This window comes from Nesoenas mayeri (genome assembly GCF_963082525.1).
Source record: "Nesoenas mayeri genome assembly, chromosome: 19".
In the NCBI taxonomy this organism is placed as follows: domain Eukaryota; kingdom Metazoa; phylum Chordata; class Aves; order Columbiformes; family Columbidae; genus Nesoenas; species Nesoenas mayeri.
Window position 1 is genome coordinate 1,567,827 of NC_137568.1, and position 17,264 is coordinate 1,585,090.

The following is a 17,264-nucleotide window of genomic DNA, read 5'->3' on the forward strand; positions in this document are numbered from 1 at the left end:
AGAGGTTTCTGACATTGAGGAGCCGTTATTCTGATGTACCGTAATGAAGCGGTGCTGGCTGCAGGGGGGCGCCTGCCAAGTGAGCGCGTCCCACACACAGGAACCCTCCCGTTCAAATTGTGTTCACAGTGTTCAGTGACAGCCAAGAAGAGTAACCTTGAAGACTGCCGGCACTTCTGCCAATGACTTCAAACCCCACGGAGCTCCATTGGTCTAAATAAGCTAGTCAAATCCTACATGCTTTATTCACATTAAACTTACTCTGCTCATTGTGGAGCGGCACTGCCTGAAAAAAGCTTTTGCTTCTCAGGAGCTCTGTTTTCAGTTTGCCTGCACGAAGGTCCTCTCAGAAATTCAGCTGTGGGGTTTTGCAGGATATCTCGGCCCTGGCCTCTTCACCCCACGCAGGCAACAGGGACCTCCCTGCAGCCAGAACGATTCTCTGGCAAGGAAACTTACAGAACCTCGTTTCCTCAGGTTCCTCGGCAAGAAAACACAGTCCTTGCCATGACACAGTCCTTTTTACAGGCTCTTTAAAAGAACAATAAAGTGACCTCATGATTTATTAGCTGGTACAAACATTTGAAAACATCCACTTCCAAAACCACTCCAGTGGTCACACCACCACCAGGACCGACAAACTTTTGGCCTGGGCAAGACTTAAACAAGATACGGTGCCAGTGAGACGATGTTCTGGGAGACCTCCCCGAAGTGCCAGGTCCTCAAATACAAAGTGTATCCCCATAGTTTAGTACATAAAGAGTAAGTCTTTCACACATGAGATCAGTAACTTCATTGTCCTCTGAGTATTCCTTACTCAATCAGATCTTTCTAAAGAAAGCTCACTTGACAGAATGTAATGGCATCATCTCTTCTCCTGTAATTTTTTTTAATCAATGTAGGAAAAATTGTCGCTTTTCTGAACAGGCTTTACCTCCTGTTTGTGTGACATATAGTTAAAGATCCATTTCTTTCTAGACTATATAGCCAGAAAGCAGGGTAAAGAGGATTTGAGGTATTGATTTCAAAAGTATGCAAAAGCATTTCTTTGTCAGTGATGGAGTAAAATGACATGGTCTTCTTTTGTAGCTCCAGGAAAACTCCAACCTTCAATGGTTTATCCTTCTGTAATAATGTTTCTTGATCCCTATGCCATGCTGACAGCTGCTTTTTGGGACCTAGCCATTCTACACACCAGGAATGCTCTGTTCTTCCTAATTTGTCCTTTTTACCAATCATTTCATGGGCGACTCCAACAGCCCATCCATCACTGTCCTTGGTAATGACTTCCCAGTAGTGGCACCCAGTGGAGAAGCTCTGCGAACACATCACTTGACTGATGCAGAATCTGTTGGGCGATGGTTCATAATCACCTGGGTGGCTGGAAACCATTACTCGCCTGTTCTGGGCTGTGATTGCTAAGCGCTCATATACTCTTGTGAGATCAAAAGTCACATCCTCTGCCCCTAGAAGAGAGAAAGGAAAATATTCTCAACCTGCAGGCAACAAGAAAGTTCACCTCAGTCTTTACATCCATCCTGAATAACAGTGGGTGTGCATCCCCTACTCAAGAACAGAAAGGAAAACCAATACAAATAAACCTTAATCAAAGTTCAACCCTGCAAATCAGCAAGAATCCCCAACCAAACCCTAACAGTAACCTGTGCATACCGAAACATTTAACAGGCACAATTGAGTAAGCATCCATGACGGACTCATGCACTCCAGTGGGAAGGTGAAAGTACTTTGCACCTTATGGGATGGATCTTATTCCTAAACCAAATCTTATAAAGAAATCACCCTTTTGCCAATAATAAATGGGATGCTTACCCTAATAAAACTTACATAGTCATCTGTTCACTGGGACATGTTCTTGGATATTTTATCGGCAAAAATACCTGGTTTGTTTTTCAGGCTACAGCTGCAGTATTGTGTGTTGACTGTGGAAAATATTTCTGTAGAAATGATGCAGAATTCTGACAGCAAGTGGAGTCATTACAGCTTAACGGAATAAAGATCAGTAAGGTGTGGTAAGTGCCCACACACCAACTCAGACTCTGCAGCCAGCACAAGCTACAACACGGCTTATGTACCTCCATGAAACAGGTTGCTTATCCTTTTAATCTTGCATATGTGGTCAGGTATAGTATTGCGTTACACTGCTGTAACTGATTAATGCATGGTAACTTCATTGTGTTTCTATGGTTCAGGTAAACAGGCAGATCTCCTGCTGATGTCTGTAAGTTCAGTTTTCTTCAGCAAATCCACAGTCTCATAGTCACGTGAATATTGTTACTGAAGAGTCACCCTGGCTTGCATACTTACACTGAGAAAACTGCCTTGAAATCGTTGGTTCTGGATTTTCAGCTGCAGCCTCTGGAGATAATGAGCAGACACTTGTCTCCTGATGGAAGTCTGCAAGTTGCACTAAATGCAAAAAAATCAAAGTATTAAGGCACTTCTTCAAAATGTCAATAGAAGTATTTATACTTCTAAAGGCAAATCTACATAAAATAAACCTAGCTAGTGGTTAAAGTACAAAACAAATAGTTGCTTTTATGATTGTATAAATGTGTAGGAAAATATTTTCATCCAAAAATGTATGCTGCTTCCCTAAGTGTGATCAGATGCAGCAGTCAGAAAAGTTAGATGGGTAAAGCAGTTGGATCTTTCTATGCGTATAAGTCGTTTCGTCATAAAAGGGGTTTTTTTGTCATAAAAGTTTTTACAGTGTTCTTAATTTTTCTCTGAGTATCGTGTGTTTCTTGTGTTACCTGCACGTGGAATTCATAAGTACAAAGTATTTTTTTTACTCTAATTGCTGACCAAAAAGCCTGACATTCAGCCCTACAGCTTTAAAAAAGATTTAGATAGATGGTATTTCATTCTCCACTACTGATCTGCATGTCAGTCACTTCTTTTCTTTTGGGCTGCCACGAAAGAAGTCTAAAGTAATCATGTTGTCTCCGAAACTGCAAGGGGTTTATAATACTGACACACATGCACTGTCTTCTCCAAGGTGCCCTGCTAGATCCACTCCAAGAAAGAGATTTCAAAATAAGGAAAACTCACCTGGTACGAACTGCCGAGCATACTTCTCCAAAAGTAAAAATTCCAACTTTCTCTTAAGATCTTCTACAGCACTTTTGACAGCATTAAGCTTCTCATCAAGTGTAATTTTAGTCGTTGAAGGTGAGCCTTTGTACTTATGTCTCTCAGGTAAACTACTCTAATAATGACATGAAAGAATCAAGGGGAAGATGTAAACAATAGCCGTTATTTCATCTAGCACATCAAATTATATGATAAAGCCAGAGTGGAGAAACAGCAATGACCTCTCCAAAATCTTATTCTTTGTATTGAGAGCTTTCTTTATAGGAGAGTTATCCAAGAGAACTAACCTGAAATCTCACACAAAACATGAAGGGATAGTTTATTCTTAATGAAAAATAAAATACTTTGTTTTCCCCAAGAAAATTGAAAATGGGACAGTTGTTTCATATATATATGTGGAAATCTGCATCTGAGACACTTCACTCCAGGTCACCAGCATCCTTGGAACAAATATAGTTCTGAATTGCATGCCCGGCCTGTGCCTTTTCTAACGCATTTTCCCCCTGAATTTCTCACTCCAAACTTCCCCTGGTAACAGTAAAGTCTGTGGTTTGGTATCATTGTCTCTAGTGAGCACAGTGCAGTGGGGACCTGAAAGTGCTCTGTACATGTTCAGCTATCCAAGACATTTAGCTTAAGGGTTTCTGCTCACATTCTGCCGCTTCATTTCATCACTTACTGTTTGGGCTTTGAGGTCTGTGGGCTTGTTCACTTCAGCAGAGAGCTGGCGAATAGTCTCCTCAATTTTCTGTTGAGCTGCTTTTTGCTCTTGTTCAATGAACATCAGTGTGTTTTTCTCCTGTCTTTCAACATATTCCTTCATGCAACAGAAATCTGTAGTGATCTGGCTTTTGATCAGAGATGCATAGTCCTGAAAGGCAGCAAACAAGCAGTTCATTGTGTTGTTAGAAAATAAGTGTGGAATATGAGAACCTAGTGCCCCATCTAGCATGCTCTTTGACTGACCCCCACAGACCAGAGACAGCTACCTTTAGTCAAAGAAATAAAATATATTTGACACCATCCTGCGTTACCTGAAATGAGATTTTGGGCATGCTCAGGATCTTAACTATTTTATAGCTCAGCAACTTAGAAAGATCAATATTCCCTCTCTTTATGATTTGCGTTTTGCACTTAAGAGTTCCAGAAACATTTGGGCTACTCCTGGGGTAGGCAGAAAAAGGCAACAATGCACAACTCCGGTGGCCTTTGTGCCAGCTGAGACAGGACTTAGTATAGGTGGTGCCATAGTTTGTTCTTATCAATAAAACCAGAGTTGTGACAGCAACAGAAGGAAATGAAAAGGCGGATTCCTGCCGCAGGCTGGGGGCTGCCCTGGAGTTTGTCACGTCTCCGTGGCAGTGGAAACAGAAGCTACCTGCAGGTAGGGAATGTACAATGTGTACCTTTGCTTCACTGAGATCTTTCCTCAAGAGGTGGATGGTCTCTGCAGTCACTTCTGGCTGCTTGGAGATGTCCCATGTCTCTTCCTCCTTTAAAGCAACACATTGGACCATTTATCGATATAATCCTCAAAGAAATCATTACTATATTAAGCAGCAAGATAACAAAAATCCCCATGTCATTGACGTTAGCTAAGTGCTGGACTGGTTGAGGAGGGGTCTGGAAGACAATTAATTCTGAGTGGGAATAGTCACAATAAAGTCAACATGCAACGGTCATAAATTACATCTTCAAATACATTTGTGAGCTTCAGCCCTTTGCTTGACTGCAGAGACTGAAGACATTTTAGATACATACGTGCGAAAATAATGAAGGTCAGTGGAACTTTCTCACCTCCTTCAAGTTTGGGAGTTCTTTTAAGCAGAGAGCTATATAATGAACCAGTCCCATTTTGAGCCACTCAGCTGAGTGGAGCTCTAGCACCGTATAATAATACTACATGTCCTTTCAGGAGTCCCCAGTGCTATACTGGTGGATAAATAACAACCAGCACAAAGAACAGTTAGTAATTACTATTGTACATGACCTCAATACATGCAGCTATTAGTTTTTCTAATCCAGCTATGCAGTCCTCAACGTACCTCCAATGAACCCCAAACACTGCTTTCCCTAAACCTACCTGCCCAACATACATTATATTGTTACAACAATGCCAATATTAGCATGGGAAATGTAAAGAATCTGGGGGAGTGGGAGTGAAAGGAAAAATAAAGTTCACACAATCCCAGCCACGTCCCATGTTCAAGACGCTGGTGAAGTATTTGGAATTGTGGCCGTACCTTCTCCCCAGGTGAACTCCGGTCGCTGCAGGCAACAGCTCCGGCGGGTTTCCGTTCAGCCCGTGTTTCCAACTCCCTTTCCTTTACCTCCTGCGGGATTAAGTTCACCAAAGCCACCAGCTCCCGGTTGGGCCGCAGGTCCTTGAGCTCGAAGCCGTCCCGGCAGAGCGGGCAGGCGGCGCGCTGCCGGCCGCTGCAGTGCCGGGCGATGCAGCCGCGGCAGAAGCTGTGCCCGCAGCCCGGGAGCCGCACGGGCTCGGTGAAGTACTGCAGGCAGCAGGCGCAGCTCAGCTCCAGGGCGCCCAGCAGCCGCTCCAGGTCGATGGCAGCGGCCATGGCTCGGCCGGGGAGGGGCGCAGCGGCTCCAGTTTCGTTTCCCCCGGGCGCCGCCTCCCGTCGCGGAGCGGGAAGAGCGGGGAGAGCGGCGGGACGGGCGCAGACGCGGGGCTGGGCGGCTCTGCTGCGATCTCGGCTCCGGGAGAGCCCGTCACCGGGACAGGGCTGTGCCCAGTGCCCACCTGCGCCCCAGAGCCCACCTGTGCCACCCGCACCCCTGCACCCCGCCGCAATGCGGGAGCTCCCCCGGCAGCCAGAACGCCGGGACCGGCCCGACCCTTCCTCGGCTGGTCACTCGGTCCGAGGCTTTGGGCTGACGGTAGAAATGGACTGTGACACAGAGCTCTCTGTGACCCGGCCTTGACTTGTATTGACTCTCCAAAAAAGTTGCCTTTATCTGCATGGTTTCGTTTTTCACAAGGAGTTTCCCGGTTTTGTAACAAGTCCTATCAGAGTTGCTGACATGGCAGGTCTGCTCATCTATCTGGGGGGGCAAAGAACACAGCACAGAGGGACTTGCAGAGCCCCATTCATGCAAAGTTCAGGCTACTGAATGGACTGAACTCTTCTGAGGTCGTCCTGGGTTACTTAGCTCATCTCAAAATAACAATTAACATACACCAAACCAAACGAAGACTGAGTGTTCCTTGTACAAGTCAGAAGGTGCTTTGCTATGGATTTCAAGGCTGCAGGATTAGATTGTGAAAAACATTTGCTGAACCAGCATGTGAGCTAGAATGAATCAGGTTGTGTGGGGAGAGTGGGAACACAGGGAAGTTTGTGGGAGCCCATCAGCAAGAACAACTGGTGCAGGTTGTGCAGAGTTGGATGATGATGAGCTGGCTGGGACAGGCAGAATGTCAATCCAACTCAGACAAGTCTTCACCATTGTGGAGAAGGAAAAAAAAAAAAAGAGTTAATCTCACTAGTCTCTGCAAGGATTGACACTTCCTTATTTCTGCAGTAGAGAACTATTCCGGGTATCTCGGGCTGGCTGGCAATTGTCAGCAAAAGATGGAAGCCCCACCAGAAACTTAGTCTGCGAAACTTCCTCTTGATTTGCAAACTAAGGCTATTTGAAAAGAAGAATTAAATATCTGAATGACTGGCTGCTTGGTAGAATCAAGTCTCAGACTTGGTCTTGAGGCAAGAAAATACTCAGTGGACTGTATCAGCCAGTGCAAATCTTCACCAGTTCCTGCACAGAATGGATGTAAGTGGTTCCTGACCAGGAGGCACTCACCCTTCACTTCCAGCACCGGTCTTCATTCGTTGAAGCAAGTCACTGAAGATAACACTTTAAAATGTCCTTTCTGCCTTTCAGTGCTCAGCCTAGTCAGGGTCATTAAGCTTCAGCTGATTTTTAGGATACAGATCAGCACCATGTGGAGTTGCTTTGGAAAAATTAGGTCTTAGTATGTTGGATTTGCCACTCATAAAAAAGTCAAACAGCAGAAACTGTTGAAAGCAAGAAGCTAGAAGTATTTGACATCAGAGTGATTCCACTACAGCATCCTTCACAGTTCAAACTTGACTTTTATTTTTTACTGTGCCAGAAATGGAACACTATTAAAGACATTAAACCCACTCTGCTGAAAACAACCATGTCCCTACCTGGACAGGAGCTGCAACCAGGTGGAGTGTAGCTGCCTGACTCCGCTCCTCCCTGAGGACATCCAGTGACTGCAACATGAACTGGTATCTCAAGTCTATCCACCAGGATACCCTGCACCTTCCTGATAGGTGACAATTCCTTTGCCCCTCAGTCACTGTTCCTATGTACTCATGCAATCGATGACCCCGTTCACTGGCAGGATCTGTGCCACTGGCTGGAGTGTCAAGTGCATCCTTTGGGATGAACAGGAGTCCTTCTGACATCAAGGGCAAGAAAAGGAGGATCTGATATAACAGCACCTGCAGGAATCCTCACGGAAATGCATGGCAGCCCTTCTGGGGTCAGACTTTCTCCATGGACTTTGTTTTTTTTCTCCATAAGCCAACACTGGAAGTGCATCCCCAGGTCAGGCTGGGAAGGCCTCCCCTGCTCAAAGCAGAGAAGGGTAGGAAGAGAGAAGGCACTTCAGGCAAGGTTCTCTAGGGGCACAGATTTATTCTGATTATCTGCTCTCCCTCTTACTCATTTCTCAGTTCCACCCTTCCTGTGCCTGTAGCTGTTAAGGAAGAAGTCCTTTGTATAATACTGGAGTCACAGTGGGGCCTTGAGCACCATCCTTGCCAGCAGAAAGGGGCCACAGAGCAGCGCTGAACAGAGCCCAAGCAGTTCAGCTGAACTCTGTTCTAGTCTTAACCCCTCAAAGACTGGGCAATGACTCCATTTAAAGCATCTATCCACTCCTTCTGCTCCCGGTCGTTCTCACATATAAACACAAACTCTCTCACTGGCGTGACCACGGTGATCGCTGGTTTCCTCTTCTTCACCCGGACTCCCTGGGGCAAGCCAGCTCGTACCTCATATCCCTCATCCATCGTTCCAATAAAAACCTGGCCCTGTGCAAAGGCATCCTAGAAAGAAGGAAGCAGGAGACAGCCGTTAGCCAGCAGACAGTGTAGCTCCAGCATGTTCTGTCCATGGGGGACATGGATTTGGTGACAAGCAGCAGGAAACACGCTGGAGTTTTTTTTACACTCAAAGGCATTCTCAGAAGGAGGAGGTGGGGACCCTTGCAGGGCTGGCTGGTGGGTGTTCAGAAGGAGCAAGGAAATTCATTCTTGTGCCTAGAGCAGTGCTAGGAAGGATGACACTGGGGCTGCCAAGCCTCTGTTATTGGGATATTGTTCATCATGATAAGGTTACAGGCACAATGGCGACAGGGCTGGGAGAGAGTGGGTTCTAAATGCCACAAGTAGTAGCAGCTACTTTTAAAAGACTCAGATCTTCCTCACAGTCACTGCAAGGGCCAGAGCTCCCAAACAGCTCAGCTTCAGAGAGACCCTTTGACAAGGGAGACGGGCTCTTGAGACTGAGCGCGCTGCAGTCTTGCGCAGCCATGGAGAGCTGGATGAGAACAGACGCTGCTTCCTCACCCAGTTTCATGAAGTGGCTTGTGGAATAGCAAAGAACAGCTGTCTTACCAGTGGATTTTTAAAGTACATCAGGTTCCTTTCTTGAGAATCCAGGCAGAACCAGCGCACCTTAAAGGCCTCCTTCTGCTGTAAGGAAATGGTAGAAGTTCTTTAAAGACGAAGTCCCAAAGGGGAGTTTGGCCTATTCGAGGCAGATCCTGGACTGCTTAAATGACTCAGAACTTGAGATCAGTTTCATTCATGCCCGTGACCGGTAATGGCTGAGTCTCTGCTGTGTGCAGCCCTCAGCTCCCTTCTCCCTGGGCTCAAACTAGAGATTTGCATTCAATGACAACCCTTTGGGTAAAAGGAAGTTTGGTCCTACCAGTGATGAAATTACCAGGATTAAGAAAGTTGCAGCAAGTGGACTGATTGAAAACACTGCAGAGAATGATTCCTGGGCCAGTGGTGATGATGAGAACGTGCAACCAATTTCAGCATTTTGGTTTGGGGGTGTTTCCCTGGCGTTGTGGGATGCACAATGGTAGGGAGAAATGGTAATTTTTCTAAGTGCTAATTCCATCAACTACACTTATCTGACCATTCTCTGAGCTATTCCTTGCTCCATGCTGAAGCTCTTCTGGGGTTCACTACAGTTTAAGCAGAAATTAGGCCTCAGGAGAAAAACACACAATCTTTCATACTTGTAGCTGTGAGTATTCTCTGTGCAAGTACCTGCAGGAAGACGTATTGTGACACTAGCACTGAGCTGGGCCAAAACCCCAGTATATTCAATATCAGCATTTCACCACTGAACTTTTTAATGGGACTTCAGCTCGTGGTTCCCTCAGAGAACAGCAAAGCAAGAAGTGACAACGTTCAAACAAGACCTCAGATCTTTATCTCCTCCTTCAGCGGAGCCTGAAATCTCCCTCTCCTGTTTCAAGCAGTAGTGGTCCAGATACTTTCCCATAAAAACCAAACGAAACCACAGGCTTCACTGTGGAGAATTTGCTCAATCACACTTTGCTGCTCTCAGCAGATGTGACTTATGTGCTACTGACTTTAAGAGAAACAGGGAAGTAGGGGAGTCAGCATGTGATGTTCTGTTCTGGCAGGAGCTGCAGTTCTAGAGCCCCAATTAGCAGATACAACAGCCCATCTAGTGTTGCGTAACAGGACTTTGCATGGCCACTGCCAGTTAATCCATCTTGCTTTCTCTTCAAGGAGGATTCTTCTTCCCACTCTTATTTTCTACACAAAACCCCCCATGGTCCCAAAGAACATGACAGGCTTGAATATAATGTCTTTTATCAAGCCAGGAAGAGTAGTCACTCAACAAATTGTTTGCTAGTAAACATAGTGGAAATACCAAATACTTTCCATCTGGAATAATCTCTTTTGTGTACTCACAAGTATGCACTTACTTTTGGTCCTGTTTTCTCCATATATCCTTCTTTGACGTAATTTCTTGTGATCCTGGGTATGAGCTAGGAGAACACAAACAGATTTTAAAAGTCTGTTTCATTCAAGCTTGCTTTTCTGTTCTGTTTCTGTCAAAGCTAATCGCCATCAATTTTGGCTTTTGGGACCTGGGATTTTTTTTGGTTGCCCAGTAAAGGGAAGTCTGAAATAAGAAGGAACATAAGGTTTTAAAGATTACACTTCGTAAGTACCATACAGAGACTTTTAGGCCTTCAGCGTTGACTACATTTTTGCATGTTATGCAGGGTGGCCTTTCCTTCTACCTCTTCTGCCCATTCCCAAGACCCACATGCTGCTGTTTGAGCACTTGCCTCTGGCAGAAGTGGGAAAATGTTTTCCCATGCTATGTTTGCATAGACCACTTCAAACCCTGTTCAGTTCTCACCTCAGCCTCAGGGACGGTTGGGAAAGTTGTTCTGAGATAGTGGTAACGTGCTGCCCGAATGGCATTGAACCAGTCAACAATCTCCTAAGGAAAACAGCAAATAGAAACATAAAGACAAGAATAACAAGGGGCAAGAGCGCTGCCTCTCCAAAATGCTCTTCTCCTTCCCTGTGACTTCTTGGCAAAGCTATACTTTCTCCCCAAGGGGCAGGAGAGTCAGTGACTTGTCTCAGACACCTGAAAAAAATTGAGCCTCCAAAATAATTTTAAAATGCCCCTTCAGGGAGGTCCCCAACATTCTCAGCATGGATAGTCACCCGAGTCTGCGTACACAGGCTTTTTCAGTTGATTCAGTTATGGTTTTGTTTAAGAACCTTTGTACCTGGATAGACATGAGAACTATGGCAAGGGAAAAAACAAAACCTAACAAAACCCATAGACATACTTCTTAAAATTATCGTTGTTTGCTTGGAAATAATGCAGAACAACAATATTTTCGATGTATGTCAAGAAGGCTTCAAATAACATAACCATAGAATTGTATAAAACCGTTAGGCAGTAGTTACCTTGCAGAGATTTATATACGTGCCACACTGAGCCCATAAGACTGCTCAGGGTGTGACGTTGCAGGTATGCCCCAACAGAACAGAAACAAGATGTCATAGTTGTTAGTGTCAAATTCTGCAACTTTATATATTCTACAAGTGATAGTGACTTCAAATAAAACCAGATCCTGCAGAAACAGGGTATATCTCTTCCAAAATATAGATCCAACACCTAAGCATCTTGCTTTTTCCAAAATCTCTGTGGTATTCACCTTTCCACTTTCATGATAGACAAAAAGATTCCTTGTTTGACCATCTGTGTTGTATGTGATCTGTAGCCCGTGAGCATGTTGGATTTTCGCTGTCTGGAACATTGCATTCAGGTTCTTAATGCTGATAATGGCTTTTGGACCTCTGGACTGTGAAAAGAAAAGCATCGTTGTATTAAAGTGCTCTCAGGGAAGATAGTGGAGGACAGATTAGCTGTATGAAAACTAGATCCCTACTGAATAGAAAGCAGGCATCCTAAAATATCTGAGTATTGGATATACCTGAAATGTAAAGCTTTAATTACATGCTACATAAAATCACTTACAAAGAGGGACTCCCTTTCCTTGAGAAATGCTGTGGTGCTATTTGAGAGGGATGTGTCTGAATGGTAAGGGATGGGGTCTATCTCCAGCCTCATAGTTGAAGAAAAACGAGCTACACTCTCCCACAGAAGCGAGACATGTTGAGGGTGACACTGCAGTAGTTGATGGGAGAATATTTTGTTAATGTAAGAGGTAGCAGCTGCTAACAGATCTCTTCTTCATCTTGCTGTTCAACTGTCAGTATCCATTTCCTTTCTTCACTAAGCAAAAGGAGGCTGCAGGGTTAAGATAAGGGATGAGGAAAAGGGCTAAATCCAGAAGAGCAGTTGCCTAAGATACCACATATGTTAATTGGGAAACATCTGGGCTGCTCCAAACACAGGCTGGCCTGGCCACAAAACTAGAGACAAAGCTATTTATGGTATTTTTTGATGGTGAAGAGCAGTGTCTGAGGGTGGAGGTTTACCAGCTACCTATGGCCAACTCTGGCTGAGGAACTCACTTCTTTGGTGTAGTACTTCATCACCCCTTCCCCTGCTGACAGGAGAAATCGCCTCTTCTGGAACTGTCTGCTTTCCCGCCCCCGCTTCCAGAGGAATCCTTCACGGGTCCCTGCAGGTCGGACCACGGCAAGTGTCAGAGACGGGCAGCACAACAGCAGGACTGTTTATCTAAAGTGGTGTGGCACAGAGTTTCAAGTCTCTTCTCCATCTGAGAATTTTCACCTCAAGTGAAAAAAAAATCAGTGGAGAACTAGAGAACTGTAAGATTTGAATACACCCTTGCACTTGTCTAAGTGCCTTTTCTTAGGAGCTTCTTCTCAAAGTTAGACTCAAAGCAAAACCTGCACATCCAGCAGTTCATAGATGACAAGCCAACCTTAAAGGTCTTCAAAGTTGCAAACAAAACACTCTGCTGTTGGCCTTCAAGGCCTTTTCTCTGACAATCCTGACCTTTACCTGCAGAACAAGGATCTTGGCAGACTCGAGTGGCGACAAATTCCTCACGCTCATATTTAGCTCTAATCCATTGCTCTCTTAAAACCCTGAAAGAGAAAAACGTGGATAAAGCTGATCTGCCTCTATTTTTACCAGCCACCCAAAGACACCTGTAGAGGGAAGCAGTATTTCAACAGCTCTAAAGGTCTACAGCAGTAAACATGCCATCCACTTACAAGCAATCACAGGACTGAGGGATGTAATAGTAGGAAGGGACTGTTGCCTCATATTTAGCTTTGGCACAGAGATTCCCATGTGTCTTCATAAACTGAAATACAGAAGAAGTTACAATTAGGTGTGCAACTACAAAATCAGTACCACGTCAAGAACATAAAATGAAACATATCGAAGGGCACATTGCAGTTTTTGCTCAGCCTTGCCATAACTCTCAGTGCATCTCTGAACATAAATTCCCTTTAGCACCATCAGCCATTTAGGTGGCTGAGCCTTTTTCAGTAGTTACAGTACTGAACCAGATGGGAAGGAACACCAGCTTGTGGAGAAAGATATTTACAATTTCCCTATACCTTCATCTCCTCCTAGACATTAATGGTGATTATATTACTAACACAGTTCCTTTGAAAGGTGAGAGGCCGATACAACATTTAAGAAGGGTATGTTGATTAATGAATAGAACATACTATCTGGAAATATCTGTGGGCTTCTAAACCACAATGAGGAGTTTCTGTGTGCTGTGAAAAAACCCCCAAACACTGCAGGCTGTTAGAAACCTGATCACCTGCCAGTGTAATTATGAGCCACAGAAGGCTATGATAAAACGTGGAGAAAAGTAAATTAATTACTGCTTTTTGCTCTGTACCTCTATAAGATCATCCTCCCAGAAGTCGAGCCGAAGGGATTTAACTCTGCTGATGTGAGGAAGATTGCGATGGATTCCAGAGCAATGCAAACAAATGAATATTCCAAGTTTGTATGAAGCCCACTCTGGATCTAGAGACAAACACAAAGCATGAACTGATAGATGCGAAAAGGCACAGCCACTGGCAAAGGCAAGAAGCACATCTGATGCGCAGCCCAGGCTCCACACGTAACACAGCAAATCCCACCCCACTGCTTATGGCTGTCACTCCATGGTGTCACCTGCTTTCCTGAATGAAGAATGTGGCCCCTGCCTTTGTAAGCTCTTTGACTATTTGTTTAAAAATTAATGTGGGTGTGCAGACAGCCGAGTAGTGATGTAAAAGCTCAGCTAATTATTAGTTCTACATGAAAAGCTCCTGTTGCTGAATTAACAATGGAAGTATGTTGCAGACAGCGAGCATTATTGAGAGTACAATGGAATACAGCCACCCAGAACCAGGACTCGTGTCCAGCGCTCACGGCAGCTTCTGCTCTTGGCTGCTGCTTCCCCAAGAGGCCTTGAGGAGCTGACGCTCAGAGCTGTTCCGACGCTCAGAGCTGTTCCGACGCTCAGAGCTGTTCCGACGCTCAGAGCTGTTCCGACGCTCAGAGCTGTTCTGACGCTCAGAGCTGTTCTGACGCTCAGAGCTGTTCCGACGCTCAGAGCTGTTCTGATGCTCAGAGCTGTTCTGATGCTCAGAGCTGTTCTGACGCTCAGAGCTGTTCTGATGCTCAGAGCTGTTCTGATGCTCAGAGCTGTTCCGACGCTCAGAGCTGTTCCGACGCTCAGAGCTGTTCCGACGCTCAGAGCTGTTCTGATGCTCAGAGCTGTTCTGATGCTCAGAGCTGTTCCGACGCTCAGAGCTGTTCCGACGCTCAGAGCTGTTCCGACGCTCGGCGGCATCCCGAGCGCTCTGGCAAGGCTGTGTCCTTAGATCACCACGCTGCCCTCCGCCTCTCCCTCATCACGAACAGGAGCTACTTGTCACCCTCCAGCCGCTGTAGGGCACGGACTGATGCTCACCTCGCTGAGGGGACAGGGTTGAGCGCAGGGTGCCAGCCTGGAGCGGGCGTTCGGCAGGCTCCTCGGTGCCTTTATCCACGCCAGCCCCAGCGCAGAGACAGAGCTGGAAAACCACCCCACGCACCCTCCTTGTGCGCTGTCTACAAATAACCCTGGGGAAGCTGCTGCTGCACAGCGGCCGCTTCCTGTCCCACGCTGTCCCCTCCTGCCCGCGGGGCTCCCGGGGGCTGAGCAGAGCCGAGTCCCGGCGGGCAGAGCCGAGTCCCGGCGGGCAGAGCCGAGTCCCGGCGGCCTGGAGCCCGGCAGCCCCGCAGCCCCCACCTGAACGGCCGCCCCGCGATCGAGACCGCCCCGGGAAACCACCCGCTGCCGCCCCTGCGGTACGAGAAGGGAAAGGTGGGGACGGGTCGCGCTTTCGGGAACCGAGGGAAGCAGAGACCGGCGCACCGGGAGACGGACCGCGGGGGGACGGACGGCGGCACAGCCCGAGGGGCCCGGCCGGCGCCTACCTCCCTCACACTTCCCTGTCAGAACGCAGCGGGCGGGCCCGGGGGATCGGGCCCGGGGGCGCTGCCGGGCGGAGCGCCCTTACCCGGCTCCCCGCAGTCGGCGCAGCGGCCGTTCCCGGTGCCGGCGGCTCTCTGCAGCTCCAGCAGCAGCGTCTTGTTGCGGTCGCGGTCCATCATCGCCGCTCGGCTCTCAGCCCCGCGGGCCGCTCAGCCCCGGGAGAATGAGGAACTCGAGCGCGGCCCCGGCGCCGCGGGGCGCCCCGTCCCCTCCCGCGGCCCCGGGCGGGCGCTGCTGGGCCGCCCCTCGGGCCGCCTCCTGCCGGCGGTTCCCCCGGAGCGGCGGCCCCGGCTCCCGCCAACGGCCGCGGGCGGGGCCAGCGCGGGAGCCGCCCGTCCCGAGCCCGCCCGCGCCCCGGTGCTGCGGGTGGGGCCGGACGGCGGCATGAGCCGCTCGTTCTTAGCTCAGCCCTCGGTCAAGCCTCCCCCGCGGAATTCCTGCCCTGTAAATTAATGACTACGGGTCCTGCTTGCAGCAGGAGGGCGCAGCCCCGCACCTACGGGTTTGCCTCAACTGCACCTCGTGTTTGTCTCTGAAGAAATAGTTCTAAAAGCTTGCTACCTAACAGCATCTGCTCGCCAAACGTCGATCAAGCGTCGACACCCCCGCAAGTGCTCGGCCTGGCACATGGCGCCACAGTGCTGCGAGGAAAATAACCCGTCAGCGTAACTCAACATACATAAAACAGAGCAGTTCAGGATTGGCAAAGCCCATGGAAATGTTCCTCCTTCAGGATAAAGCCAATGTCACAGTCAGACAGCTGAGCGTCACCATCTTCCTGCAGCTTGGAAGAGACGCGTCCTCCCAGCCCCAGCTGTCAAGATGCATCTTGCCCCATTTCAGGGCTTTTACAAAAAGTGACAGAGTCTTGCTTGGAAAGGGATCCTTCCATCCTCCTACTCGGCATCACTTTCAATACACTGTTGCCTGCAAGAACATGTCTAAGGCTTAACTGCTTCTTTCTCTATTACTCATGGGATTGTAGAATAGTGTCAACTTCACTTGCATTCTAGAAAGAAAAGCGTGAAACTTGACTGAGATTTCATCAAGAACATGTTAATTGGGTTTATTTGCTTTTAAACTATTGTACACCTAGTAATAACTACTGCTTAAACAGGGTGCAGTCATTGTGAAACTCCGGGGTTTTTTCACTTCTGGTTTCACTGAATTGGGTAGATTGCAGACAGGGCTCTTGTCCTTTTCCAGGTACCTTCAGCCATTCTCAAGGTGCCTGAAGCTGATTTTTATGTTTTGGATGAAAATGTGTTTTCTGCTCAGCAGGGCCCGTTAACAAAAAATAAATCTTAAGCAATTATTAGAAGCAGAGGGTTGACTTAAATAGGAGGTATGTTGTCTACCATTGATTTCTTCTTTATGTCTTTTAAATTACCCATGGATTTCCTAAAATAACACTTTATAGGGCCTGTTTCCAATGCATGCAGGTACCCACTGTAATCTAGCTAGACTAAGGTTGCCTTTATAAAGCAGTGAACAGATGTATTTTCACTTTGTTGTTTAAAATGTTTAAAAATTATTTATTTTTACAAAAATGTACAGGAGTCGCTTAGGCCATTGACACAGCAATACAACCATTCCAGATTTTAACAGCCGCCACTTCATTTCATCCTTATTTGATAATTCTGGGCTACTGAAAGAGTGAAACTATAAAGATTATTATCTACAAATAAAATAATTTACTGTTTTCATGAATATTTCTCATTCCTGAACATCTTTAAGACATGAAAAATAATAGATGAGAAGAAAGTGTACTAGAAAATGCTCTTGCTTATTATTATAGACATTGAGGTAAGTGGAGCACCAGTGCATGGCACCAATTGGACTCAGCTTGAGGAAGAACAACAGTCCAACTGCAACATAACAGCAGAAAAGTACATAGTTGAAATATTTCCAGTTTAAAAAGCCTTAAACATCATCTTTACAGACTAAACCCATTATGTTTTAGGAGCATTTTCATACAAGAGAAATATTCAAAATTGTAGCAAAGTCTCACAAGTTTATTGTCGTACAAAAGCAGATGCAATCACAAATAATCAGGCTGAAGTCTTGTCAAATACAAAATGAAGTATAA

At 46.6% G+C, this 17,264-nt stretch overlaps 2 protein-coding genes across 2 annotated transcripts; both read right to left on the bottom strand.

Annotated features, from left to right (window-relative positions):
• Window positions 1-930: 930 nt before the first annotated feature.
• RNF135 (ring finger protein 135) lies at window positions 931-5,693 on the bottom strand (the record flags this gene model as incomplete). Its single annotated transcript, XM_080356706.1, has 6 exons — window positions 931-1,466; window positions 2,326-2,427; window positions 3,073-3,229; window positions 3,794-3,985; window positions 4,521-4,607; window positions 5,358-5,693. The coding sequence occupies 6 exons, from the start codon at window positions 5,691-5,693 to the stop codon at window positions 931-933; spliced, it is 1,410 nt and encodes a 469-aa protein (XP_080212832.1).
• A 1,920-nt stretch (window positions 5,694-7,613) lies between these two features.
• Window positions 7,614-15,294, bottom strand: ADAP2 (ArfGAP with dual PH domains 2; the record flags this gene model as incomplete). Its single annotated transcript, XM_080356264.1, has 10 exons — window positions 7,614-8,216; window positions 8,787-8,864; window positions 10,145-10,207; window positions 10,588-10,671; window positions 11,405-11,551; window positions 12,228-12,337; window positions 12,685-12,770; window positions 12,900-12,991; window positions 13,544-13,674; window positions 15,201-15,294. 10 exons carry the CDS (start codon window positions 15,292-15,294, stop codon window positions 7,998-8,000), a joined length of 1,104 nt encoding a protein of 367 aa, XP_080212390.1. The 3' UTR covers window positions 7,614-7,997.
• Between the last annotated feature and the right edge of the window lie 1,970 nt (window positions 15,295-17,264).